Below are 13,126 nucleotides of genomic sequence, written 5' to 3'. Positions count from 1 at the left end.
TATGAGTTGCTGAAAGCTCAGAGGACAAATCTTTTATCAATAAAGTATTTTTAATTAAGATATGTACATTATTTTTAAGACATGATGCTATTGCACACTTGATAAACAACAATATAGTATAAGCATAACATAACTATTACATGCATTGGGAAACCAAAAAATTTCATTTGATTCACTTCATTGCGATAGTCACTTTATTGTGGTCGTCTGAAACCCAACCCACTATATATCTGAGATATGTTTGTGTTTCTTTAATGGGATCTTGACAAATACTTTTTTAAGACTCTCAGTCATTTTCACATCAGTCATCTTTTTTAGTGACCTAAAGGGACCTGCCGTGGTGGCTCTTTTATAGTGAAGTCCATCGAAATGAAGTAGGTGGACACCCTCTTACAATATTTCTGAAGATATATATCTATATATGAAATTCTGGGTCTCATGGGCAGAAAATTAACCCAAGTCATTGTAACAGGGCTTCAGATCCTCTTTCCAGTCCTTGATATATCCTACTTTAAAGACAGGAGGCTTTGACTGAAGGGCAGACTGAGTCCCTTTGGCAAAATTCCTCACAACTTAGTCAAAAGTATATACAATTAATCATTCCCCAAAAGTCCCCAAGGAAGCCAGTCTGATCTCCTTCAACTTGAGTCTACAGCGTATAGTGTCATCATGGGACGTTATGGCTGCTGCAATTGCAGTCTCACTTAGGGGTGGTTCTGAAATGTGTGGAAAAGAAATCTTCCCGGTGGGCAGAGTTTTGAGGAGCTATATTTAGATGCTCACTTTGTGAAAAAGAGACATATCTTGAGTTTTATACTGACTCATGTCCAATAGCTCAAGGAGTTGTTGAGTAGTAAGGGGCTAGACAAGAATAAGACTGGAAATTCTATGACAAAAAGGTCTGGAGGAGATATATGTGGATGGAATTCTAAGAATAAGTATTGAATGAGGTTTATAAATTCTTAACTGAGGATAGGACATTAGAGGGGAGAGTACAAGTGAGGTTTGGGTATTTATTCCTTTGGGTCTTTGTGCTGAGCCATGTAATTAATGGCCATTATGATGTTTTTCTTCCTAAGGCCACTGCTCTCATAAGGGTAGCCTTTTCTGCCAGGTTCTGGTGACATTACCTATATTCACTATGAGCCTGGTGATGATAACGCCTCCTTAATCGTCACTAGTTACAGGATGATTTACCAACCTTTCCCATGTTTTTAGAGCCCTGTTTATTAGACTCTCCTCAAGGTCCTATTGTTTCTTGACAATTGACACCTGTTTCTTGAGGGGACCCTAATAGGTCCCCAAAACAACTCTGATCGTAAAGTCCATGAGGATAGGGAATTAAATCTTTTATCTGGTGTTGCTATCCCAGCATCTAGACTGTCTCTTGCCTAACAAGTTTTCAATAAATGTTTCTTAAATGAACATATGTGACTACTTTCCCTCCATTAGTGATGTTTATGTTAAAGTCAATTATGATTGATTTAATATAGTTTGACCAGTATTTTTTGTGCTTTTATTTGTAATTCCTTAAAGAATGACAAAGAATTATAAATGTCCGGAAAAAAACAAGCAAACCTGTTGTTATGCACATGGAAATCGAAGATAACTAACAAAAATTTGTTGAAAAAGAGAATTCGTCAAGAACATCCTATATACATCTATGGCTATAGCACCTGTCTTGACCCCCAGTAGAAGCTCCACACTGGGCTCCAAGGGCACCAGGTCAAAGCTCAGGGGTCGGTGGTTCCAGTGGCTGTAAAGGGACAGGGTGGAAGTCCCAGGTTGAAAAATTATAAGATTATAATTTTACAGCTTTATCATTTCAATCCTAAATACCTCAGTCCTCATGCCATTTTTTTTTTTACAAAATCATTTTTCCTACATAACTTCAAGATTTTTCTCATAATTCACCTAAGCAACCGTAATTTTACTATTTTCAATATCCGATCCATATTCAAGTTTTCCCATTGTCTCCAAATAACCTAAGAGGGGAAATGCTATTTGAATCGGGAGCCAATAGAGGAGCACCCTTTGCATTTGGCAGAAGAGTTCAAGTTTCACCCTTAATCTCTTTGGGCTTGGAGAGAACGTGGGCGGGAGATTTTTAAGAACAGCAGCCTGGGGACGCCTGGGTGGCTCAGTTGGTTAAGCATCTATCTGCCTTAGGCTCAGGTCATGATCCCAGTTTTCTGTAATCGAGTCCCACATCAGGCTCCTTTCTTCGTGGGGAGCCTGCTTCTCCCTCTGCCGGCAGCTCCCTCTGCTTACGTTCTGCCTCTCTCTCTCTAGTAATGGGGGGCGGGGGGGAGTAGCAGCCCCTAGCTTTCTAAAACGCGGAAATGTCAAAAGAGTGACTTAGGCGGGAGGTCTATGGGAAATGTAGTCCCGAATCCTTCGCTTCACCGCGTGGCACTCTGGGAAGAGAATTCGGAGCTCCTTCTGCGCAAGGACAGCCGTAGGTCCGCCTCCTCACTCGTCTTCTCTGGACTGCAGGAAGCAGTTTCAGAGCCCCCATCTACTCGGAAAGTAAAGGATGCACCCCTGGGGTGAGAGTGCAGGGGAGCTCTGTATGGGAGGGGCGCGCTTGTGTCTAGGGATGGGAGCGGGAAGTCTTTGGAATACCTCTGGTAGGCGCCGCGGCCAGCCCTCGACCGACAGAGGGCCGGTGGGGGTGGGGGGGGGGGGTAGGGGGAGAACCCCGGCCCTCGGGCCCCGGGCGCGCAGGTGGGGCTGAGCCCCGTGCGGAGCAGGTGCTCGACGCGGTCCTGGGTGTGTAGGGACATGCCTGCAGCCCGTCTTAGTGGCGGCGGGAGGCAGGGTGCGTTTCTAAAGCTGATGGTGACCGTGAGTGCGGTGAGAGCCTGAGCTCAGGAGCCACAAAGGCCCGGGTAAATTCCAGCAGAGGCGGTAGAAGGAACCTGGGTAAGAGTCGGGTTCCTCATCTCAAAATTGCGTTAATGTGACTGTTCCATGGGGTTGTTTTGGAACTTAGATCTAAGTCATCGCTTGTATTTAGACAAGTGCCGGGCAGGATGCACTGAGTAAATGACAGCTGCTCTTACAGTTAGAAGACACTGTTGTTTTCATTGGATGGTTTAACATAACCTCACAACCACTTCAAACAAACAAACAGAAATAAAAAAAACAACCCAGACTGAGCTTGGTGGAACGATGTGCCCAGGTCACAAGCTAGCAGTGAGGGAGTTTGGATTCAAGGGCGGGTGTGCTTTACTTCCAATCTCAAGCATTGTCTAAATATCACACCTGCCTGAAACCAGCCTTGCGTCTTTCACAGCACTTAGCAAAGTGGTCTTTCCCCAAATACCCAAGGATATAAGGGAAGGTGAATGTAGGTGGAATCCGACCATATGTCAAATATATCCTGGTATTTTTAGTGTCTCTTCAGGTCCCATGGGTCAGACAGAGGTTCCTGGCCCCTTATGTATTGTCAGGCTGTCTTTTAAGTCTGATATTATAATGAATTCCAAGACTCCTGCTTTTGCCCCTAAAATGAGTTCTCAGGTCCATGTCCCAATTGCCTGGAAACAAAGCAAACCCCTGTGACGTAGGAAGCAGGGGACCTCTGTGAATAGGGTCTTACCTGGAAGAGAGCACCCCTCTGACCTTAGACCTCTCCTCGGAGCTTTAGAGAAGAGACAGATGGGTCCAGAAAGGAGCAGATCCTAGATTTGCAAGGTCAGAAGCAGTTCCTGATCCTCTTGCCCAGAATAAGCTAGACTTAGTGATAAATCACCTTCAGAAGCCACCACACTGTATGATGAGGGGTTGGGGCCAGCCTTGAGAAGACTGAAGTGAGCTGGGGTGGTCCAGGGGCAGGCTGCTCAGGAAAGGCCACTTCTTGGAGAGCTTGTGAGGGCAAGGTCTGGAGGTGAGGGATAACCAGCCAGAGGGAGGAAATTCTGTCTCCACTCCCCTTATATGGCCCCCACTCTATAGATGTTGCACTGCTGTCCCACCTGTCCATCTCCACAAGTGACACTAGTGACATTATCCCGACCTCACAGGATCCCAGAATGCTGATAAGGGAAGTGTTTTCCAAGGTCATCTACTTCTCTTTTGAAAGCTTTAAGATGTTGAACCTGAAAGGTTCAATGACTTGTTTGGGAAAACTCAGTTTGTGAGAGAGTCAGAAGGAAGCATGCAGCCTACTCTCTCCCAGGCAAGTCACTGAAAGCATCTTATCAAAGGGGGCTTTTGAAAAATACATCACAGCTCAAACAATTAAAAATTCCTGTCTTGAAGCATCCCTTCTCTTTTACTAGGCTTGCCATGGATTTTTATACCGGGGGTGAATAATATTATTGAGAAAAATATGTAAATGATGCATGCTGAGTGTTTATCTCCTAAGTTAATTTTACTGAAAGAATGGTGTCTCATCATTTGGCATATGTAATTGAACTAATCTTCTGTTGTTTTGTGTTAGTCATAAGGACACATGCATTATCGTTAAATCAGTCAAGAAAATTTTATGTTCACTCAGTAAAAAACTGCAGATTTAAGCCCATGATCATTTCAGAGTCGCACAAAGACAGGTGGTGCTGGCTGCACATGCTCCTTCTCATTCCTTTTCAAAGTCCAGAGGGCCCCACACCTATGGGAAGGACGGTCCTCCACTGGGGTGCTAAGATTTGGGGAGGTGAATGTAGGTGCTGTAAGACAGGCCAGATCTCGTGACCCCGTCTTCTTTCTGTCCTCTCAGGTGAACCACAGTTCTCTACAGTCTCCCAAGAGCAACAGAAAATGAACACAGCTCAGGTGAGCTCTTCATTTATTCCCCGCTTAGTGTCATAATGGATTTATGAGGTTTAGAGGGATCCATGCATTAAATGGAAAAGGAGAACTAGAAACATCAATCTTGAGCAAAAATATACACTGTTTGACTATGAGCTGTGATGTTTTCTTTCAGCTTTTGGTAGGTAACCTTTGTTAGAGTACGATTAGGTTCCCTCCATGTACCAGGTTGCTAAGATTTCATATTAGTCGTGAATGTGCTTTGCATTATTGATTGTCTCTTGTGTATGGATTGGAATAAAACTAGAACTTACTTCCTTGCATCTGTGAATACTGTAAACAGTGTAACATATTTTCTAATATTATCTTGAATTCCTGTGTAGACCCTACTTGCTAATAAGTGTGGTAAATTGCTTCTTACATATTTTCCTCAGGCCTTTTGCTAATACTGTATTCAGTGTTTTTATTTCTGTATCCACAAGTTGTATTAGACTATACTTTCTTGTTTCTCTGTCCAACTATGGTATCATGGTCATAGTCTTATGAAAGTAAATGGAGAACTTTTCTGTTCTTTTTCTTCTCTGGCAATTTAGATGAGAAAATTGTGTTACATAAGGATGTTTGTGGAATTTACATACAGATTTAGACCTTTAGTTAGCACAAAGACTGTGGTTGTTAACTTATTAGTCATAAGCCTATATTGAATTTGTAATTTTTTCATTTATTTTCAGATGTGTTTATTTGAGAGAGAGAGCGAGCGAGCACGGGGGGAGGGGCAAAGGGAGATGGAGAGAGAATTGCAAGCAGACTGCCTGCTGAGCACAGAGCCTGACAAGGGGCTTGATCTCATGACACTGAGATCACAACCTGAGCCGAAATCAAGAGTCGGATGCTTAACTGACCGAGCCACCCAGGCAGGCACCCCTGTATTTTTTTTTTTTAAGATTTTTTTAATTTATTTATTCGACAGAGATAGAGACAGCCAGTGAGAGAGGGAACACAAGCAGGGGGAGTGGGAGAGGAAGAAGCAGGCTCATAGCGGAGGAGCCTGATGTGGGGCTCGATCCCACAATGCCGGGATCACGCCCTGAGCCGAAGGCAGACGCCTAACCGCTATGCCACCCAGGCGCCCCCCCTGTATTTTTTCTTAATATAACTTTTGATATTACATTTTCACAGAAAATTGTTCATTTTATTTACATTTTTTATTTTTTTTTATTTTTTTTTTTAAGATTTTATTTATTTATTTGAAAGAGATAGAGACAGCCAGCGAGAGAGGGAACACAAGCAGGGGGAGTGGGAGAGGAAGAAGCAGGCTCATAGCGGAGGAGTCTGACCTGGGGTTCGATCCCATAACGCCGGGATCACGCCCTGAGCCGAAGGCAGACGCTTAACCGCTGTGCCACCCAGGTGCCCCTTATTTACATTTTTAAATGTATTTTCATGAGCTTGTTAATAGCGTTCTCTTAGGATTTCGAAGTCTTTATCTGTTAGGTCAGTAATTCCTTATTTGATCAGCTTTTAAATTTTATTTTAGCATAAAGGCTGCTAATCAGAAAAGGGACAAAATATGTTCTAATTGGCTCAGTCTGAAACCTAGAATTTCAGGGTCTGAGAGTCTTAATATTCTGTGCAGGCAGCAGACTCTAAATATTGGGAATTGAGGGACGTATGCTTGTCATATTTGTGCTCTCTACCTTTGCCTACCCACCTGTCAGCGCCATTTGTTGACAAAAATACGCTTTGTCCATTGAATTGCCTTGGCATCTCTGTGGGAAACCAATTAGTAATGCATGTAGGGTCTGTTTCTGGACTCTGTTCACTTCTGATGATCAGTATTAATCCGTTTGCTAATACCAGACTATCTTGATGAATGTCTCTTTACAGTAACTCTTGAAATCAGATAATGGGAGTCTTGCAACTTTGTTCTTTTTTTTAAATTATTTTGGATATGCTAGGTCCTTTGCTTCTTTATAGAAAGTTTTGAAAATCCTCTTGTCTGTCTCAAAAAAGCCTGCTGAGATTTTGATTTTGATTGAAGTGAATCCATAGCATGTGCAGTGTAGAGATCAACTTGGGAAGAATTAACATAATGAGTCTTCCAATTCATGAATACAGTATCTCTCTCCATTCACTTAGGTGATAGGGAGGGTTTTGAGGGTTTGGGGTTTGACACAGAGGATAGACTTGACTACAGTTTTCAAGAATAACACTGTCTATTGTATAAAGATAGACTCTAGACTAGAAGCAGGAACAATATAGGGGCCTGTCTCCGTAATCCTAGCGAGAACTAATGATCATAACGGTGTTAGGACTTTGAAGTGGTCAGACTCTGGATGTAATTTAAGGTAGAGTCAACAATCTGAGAGTGTGTGTTTCTTTTCTACAATGTTGCAAGTAGAGCATGCTGTCAAAGTTTGAATTTTTACCCATGTGATTAAAATAATCTGTTTAGTTTTATAAGCTTGTCTCATGAGTGAGGTGTGGAACATCTCTTTTTGTTTGTAATTTATATTTCTTTGTTGTTGTTGTTGAACTGTTTATACCTTACCTGTTTTCCTGTTGATGTACTGATTTTAATTACTGTATCCACTATATCATTATGGCCCTTTTTCTGTGATTTATATAAATTGCACAATTTCCCTAAAGTTTTTTGTAATTTTGCCTCGCTCATGATTTTTTTTGTCATAAAGGCATTTGGTTTTTTTTAAAGACTTTATTTGAGAGAGAGAGAGCACGTGCAAGAGAGAGTGAGAGAGCAAGTGCTCACCAGCAGGGGGGAGGGGCAGAGGGAGAGGTAGAAGCAGGCTCCCCACTGAGCGGGGAGCCCGATGTGGGGCTCGATGTGGGGCTCGATCCCAGGGTCCTGGGATCATGACCTGAGCCAAAGGCAGACACTTAACCAACTGAGCCACCCAGGTGCCCCAAGGCATTTGATTTTTATGTCAAATCTAGGAGTTTTTTCATTCATGTTCCTGGATTTTCAGTCATAATTGGGCATTTCCCACTCTGATGTAAAATAATTGTTCTATGTGGTCTTCTGGAATTTGATTTTATTTTTTACTTTTAGATCTTGAATACATTTTAATTTTTTTTTTAACTTATTTATTTGACAGAGAGACAGCGAGAGAGGGAACACAAGCAGGGGGAGTGGGAGAGGAAGAAGCAGGCTCCCAGCAGAGCAGGGAGCCCGATGCGGGGCTCGATCCCAGGACCCTGGGATTACGCCCTGAGCCGAAGGCAGATGCTTAACAACCGAGCCATCCAGGCGCCCCACATTTTAATTTTTATCCTGCTCTGTGGTATAAGGTATCGTCTTCTCCTGGATGGCCATCTAGTTACCTGGTGACATTTTTGTCATGCGTTTGAATGATGTCACTTGTGTTCAGATAGGAAATGTACTCTGTTAATCATTCTTCCTATTACACACTTTATTCTAGGTCCCGTTCAGTTTAAGCTTGGACGTCCTTTTAGGTTCTCCTCACTTCCCTGCTCTTTCTGCCCACTCCTGTGTTTGTATTAAATTGTGGCCGACATTCTCCTATGTTGCTTATCTAATACTACCTTACTCTCTATCTTCCAGAATGTGTTCAAATTTTGGGTCCTTCTGCTGGGACGTTTCTCTGTATTCCTCTTTTGTCACACATCGAGGGTAGGTTTTGTATTTTACCTGAGTGTGGTTTGAGGGGCAGGGAGGTAACTGTGTATGTTCAGTCTGTTCCCTTGAACTAGAGGAATCAGGCTTTGAATTCTTTCTTCTCTAATTTCCAGTACTCTAATCTTTCCAGTTTTTCTTTCTACCATTTCAGAATTCTATCTCAGCCTTCATGGCCTTTCTTCTTCTACCTGCCTCTTAAATTTTGCTATTCCCTTGGATTCGCTACTTGCTCCTTTTCTCTCCCGTTTCTCTGTCCTCTTTGAGCCATCCCGTTTTTGCTGATGACTTCAGTTAGCCATCTGAATGACTGATATCTCGTAATTCCTTGTTTTCATTTTAGACCTCTGTCTGTTCCAGAATCATGCAACCAGCAATGAAATAGATAATTCCATCTATATTTTCTGCAGGTGTTTTGAGTGCAAACGAAGAACACCTGCCTCACAATGACCCAGCCTCTGACTCGGACTTAATTCTTCCAGTCTCTGCATACGGCATCCGTATTTACCCCGTTGCTTGTGCGGCATCTCTGTATATAGGCGCACAGGAGAATAATGAGCAGATTTTGTTTCCTGTACGGAGTAATTTTCCATTCTTTATCTTTGCCTTAATATAAGTCATCTCTTAAATTGGGTATTTTGTTTTTGCTGCTTAAGACATTGTCCACCTTTCATATAGAGCAGTGGTTCCTAACAGGAGATGATTTTGCTCCCCAGGAGACATCTGACAATGTTTGGAAATATTTTTTATTGTCATGACTGGGATGTTGCTGGCATCTAATCAGTAGAAGACAGGGATATTGATAAATATCCTAAAATTTACAGGACAGTTTTCCACAAAAATAGCATTGTCTGGTCCACAGTGTTAATAGTGCCAAGTTGAAGAAATCGTGTTCTAAAGCATTCCTCCTGAAGTATGAATCTGGTGGTGTGTACATACTTCCCTAGTCTTACGTGTATCTTTTCATTAGTTCTTTATTACCCCAGCAGACATCTCCAGATTGGTATGTGTATACTGTACCAAGTCCTCAGCATAAAATGTTGGTGTATGGGAAATGTATACAAGAATCCTATTTATAATAAGTTTACCTTAAAAAATAAGGCACTAAGTTTTCTCATTATATCAAATGACATTATGTGTATAAATTAAATTTAAATCAGTGCATGAGATTTTTTTTTTCACTAATCGTGTGCATATCCCCAAAGTGTAAGACAGAATAAGGGCTGCGGTAGTCATCTTTTATAGCTTTTTGTTTTAAACTCTAAATAGTGAACATAGTAAGACTTAGTTTCCAAAAATGTTTTTCCACGTCCCTGGTTCTGGCCTTCAGATTGACCAGAATTGCGCTGTTGCAGGCATCAGTGTCATTCAAGGACGTGACTGTGGAGTTCACGCGGGAGGAGTGGCGGCAGATGGACTCTGCTCAGCGGACTCTCTACAGAGACGTGATGCTGGAGAACTACAGCCACCTCGTCTCAGTGGGTGAGCAGACCTTACCACGAGACCCCCTCTTGACTGCATACTCTGGTTTTCCTTTTTTCTTGTAAAAATGTTGATCACTTTTGTTGAGGTGTATTTAACAGAAAATAAAACTCAGGACTTTTCAGTATAAATTGAAAAATTATATAGTAGACTTTCATCATCAAACTCATAATTTGCAACGTTGCCATCACCCCTAAAGATTCTGTACCCCTTTGCAGTGAGTCCCGTACCTCCATCCCTAACTCTCTATCTCACCGATGTGCTTTCTAATGCAAGCACTTTGCCCTTTCTCACATTTTGTATAAATGGAATCATAAAGTATATACTCTATTTTGTCTGGCTTCTTTCACTTAGCATAAGTGCTCTCGAGACTCATGGATGTGTGTGTCATCCTTTCAGTTGATAGATCCATGGGCTTTCTTCCAGTTTGGAGCTATTATGAGTAAAGCTGCTATGAACATTTATACAGTCTTTGTATCAACATGTTTTCATTTCCCTTGCGTAAATACCTAGGAGTGGGTTTGCTGGGTCTTCTGGTTAAGTTTACATGTAACTCCGTAAGAAACTGCCAGATGTTTCCAAGTTGGCTCTATTGTTTTTCATGCCCATGAGCAATGTCTGAGGGTTCTCATTGCTCTTTGGTTACCAACATTTGGTTTGGTGAGTCTTACTATTTTTAACCATTCTAGTTAGTATCTAGTTATATGTTACGGTGTTTTAATTTGTATTTCCCTGATGATTAACAATATGGAACCTCTTTTCATGTGCTTTTTTTTTTTTTTCACCAGTAATCTCCTTTAATGGAGTGATCACATTTTCAGCTCCATTTCTTGTTTAGTTTTTTGGGTTTTTTCATCTTCTCAGAAGTTCAGACCTTTGTCTAGTATATGTTCTACAAACTGTTTTCCTCTATCTTTCTCTTGCCTTTTTACGAAGAAAATGTTTTCTAATCATTATTGTTTTACATATGCTTTTGAAGAAACTTTTTAATGACAGTAATTGGCACAATTTTATTCTTCAAAAGTTTCCCCCAATGCTTATACCTTACATAACTGTAATGTATCGATGCCAGTAAATAGACATTAGTACAGTGTGTATGAATAGCTCTGTGCCATTTTATCTTATGTGGAGATTTGTGTAAACACCATCAAGATATAGAACTGTCTTATCACCCCAAAGATTTCTTTCATGCTGCGTCTTTATAATCAGACCCATCCCCTCTCCCACACTAACCGTAATCTATTCCAACTACTAATCCGCTCTTCATCTACCTAGTATTCCACTGTATGGTTATAAAATTTATTTAGCCATTCACCTGTTGGAAGACATTTTGGTTGTTTCTCATCAGGGGCTATTATAAATAAAGTCATTATGTACATTCATGTTCAAGTTTTATATGAGCATAAATTATTATTCTCTGGGATAAATGCCTAGGAGTATGATTGGGGTTGTGTGGTAAGTATATGTTTCACTCTTTAAGAAACTGCCGAACTGTGTTTCAGAATGGCTGCACCATTTGCATGTCCACCAACAGCGTATGAGAAATCCAGTTACTCCTTATTTTTCCTAGTATTTGGTATCATAACTATTTTTTGTACTAGTGGCTTTAATGGGTAAATAGTGGAAGCTCATCATGGTCTTAATCTGCATTTCCTTAATGGCCAGTGATGTTAAATATTTCTAATGCTCCTGTGCCATCTGTGTATCCTTAGGAAAGTGTCTGTTTATGGCTTCTGTGCATTTTTTCCATCTTTATGATATATAATGACAAATAAAAATTACATATTTCTTCTGTACAACTTGATGTTTTGGTATATGTACACATTGTGAGTCAGTGCCACAATCAAGCTAATTAACATATCCATGACCTGACCTAGTTACCTTTGTTTTCTTTGTGATGAGAACACTTAAAATCTGCCCTCTTGGCAAATTTCTAATAAACAGTACAGTATTATTAACTATACTCAGATTGCTGTATGTTAGATCTTCATAACTTACTCATCTTGCATAACTGAACTTTGTACCCCTTAACCAACATCTCCCCATTCCCCATCTCCCCAGCCCCTGGCAACCACCATTCTATTTTTTTTCTGAGTTTGACTGTTTTAGATCCACCAAGATCACAGTCTTTCTATGTCTGGTTTATTTCATTTAGCGTAATGCCTTCAAGGTTTATCCATGTTGGGGCAGATGTCAGGATTTCCTTCCCCTTTTTTGGCTGAATAATGTTCCTGTGTGTGTGTGTGTGTGTGTGTGTGTGTGTGTAGACATCTTTAATCATTTATCCATCAACAGACAGTTAGATTGTGTCTTGGCTATTGTGAATAAAGCGGCAAAGAACATGGGACTGCATATACCTAATTGAACATATACCCAGAAATGGAATTGCTGAATTATAGGGTAGTTCAATTTTTTTTTTTAAGATTTTATTTTTAAGTAATCTGTACAGTCAACATGGGGCTTGAACTTACAAGATCAAGAGTCACATGCTCTACCAACTGAGCCAGCCAGGTGTCCCAGGGTAGTTCTATTTTTAGCTTTTTGAGGAACCACCATGCTGTTTTCCATAATGGCTGCCCCAATTTACATCCCCACCAATAGTGCCCAAGGGTTACGTTTTCTCCACATCCAACATGTGTTAACTTTAGTCTTTTTGATAATCACCATTTCCTAACAGGTTTAAGTGATACCTCATTTTCTGTCAGGTGTGCAGTGATACCTCATTGGTTTTGACTTGCATTTCCCTAATGTTTAGTGATGTGGAGCACATCTTCATGTATTTGTTTATGTGTATAGCTTCTTTTGAGATATGTCAGTTCAGGTCCTTTGCCCATTATTTTAATCTGATTTTTGCTTTTTTGCTGTTGAGCAGTATGACTTTTTATATATTTTAGGTATTTACTCCTTATTATAATTTTTGAATATTTTCCCCCATTCCATAGGTTGCCTTTGCACTCTTTTGTTTCTTTTGCTGTCCAGAGGCTTTTTAGTTTGATGTAGTCTCAGTTGTCTAATTTTGCTTTTGTTGCTTGTGCTTTTGGTATCATATCCAATAAACCATTGTCAACACTGACGTCAAGGAGCTTTCTCTCTATGTTTTCTTCTAGGAGTTTTATGATTTTCAGATCTCATGTTTAAGTCTTTAATCCATTTTGAGTTTATTTTTGTATGTAGTTTGAGATAACAGTCCAATTTCATTCTTCTGCATGTGGATATCCAGTTTTCCCAACACTG

The 13,126-nt window shown here is 40.7% G+C and overlaps 1 protein-coding gene across 2 annotated transcripts in view; it reads left to right on the top strand.

Moving 5' to 3' along the window:
* Positions 1–2,431: 2,431 nt before the first annotated feature.
* The window catches only part of ZNF782 (zinc finger protein 782), a 54,361-nt gene continuing 43,666 nt past the window's right edge, over positions 2,432–13,126 (top strand). The window contains exons 1-4 of one of the 2 annotated variants that reach the window (XM_045780848.2): positions 2,432–2,549; positions 4,724–4,779; positions 8,339–8,407; positions 9,766–9,892. In XM_045780848.2, coding sequence (XP_045636804.2) covers positions 2,537–2,549; positions 4,724–4,779; positions 8,339–8,407; positions 9,766–9,892 — 265 coding nt within the window. In that variant the 5' untranslated portion in view covers positions 2,432–2,536. The remainder of the gene's footprint in view (positions 2,550–4,723; positions 4,780–8,338; positions 8,408–9,765; positions 9,893–13,126) is intronic. The other variant, XM_087858828.1, reaches the window with a different exon arrangement.

The sequence above is a fragment of the Ursus americanus genome, chromosome 34 (genome assembly GCF_024610735.1).
Source record: "Ursus americanus isolate L20-20 chromosome 34, mUrsAme1.1.p, whole genome shotgun sequence".
Classification (NCBI taxonomy): domain Eukaryota; kingdom Metazoa; phylum Chordata; class Mammalia; order Carnivora; family Ursidae; genus Ursus; species Ursus americanus.
The sequence above is the reverse complement of the archived record's forward strand: the minus strand, read 5'-3'. Positions and strand labels throughout refer to the sequence as shown.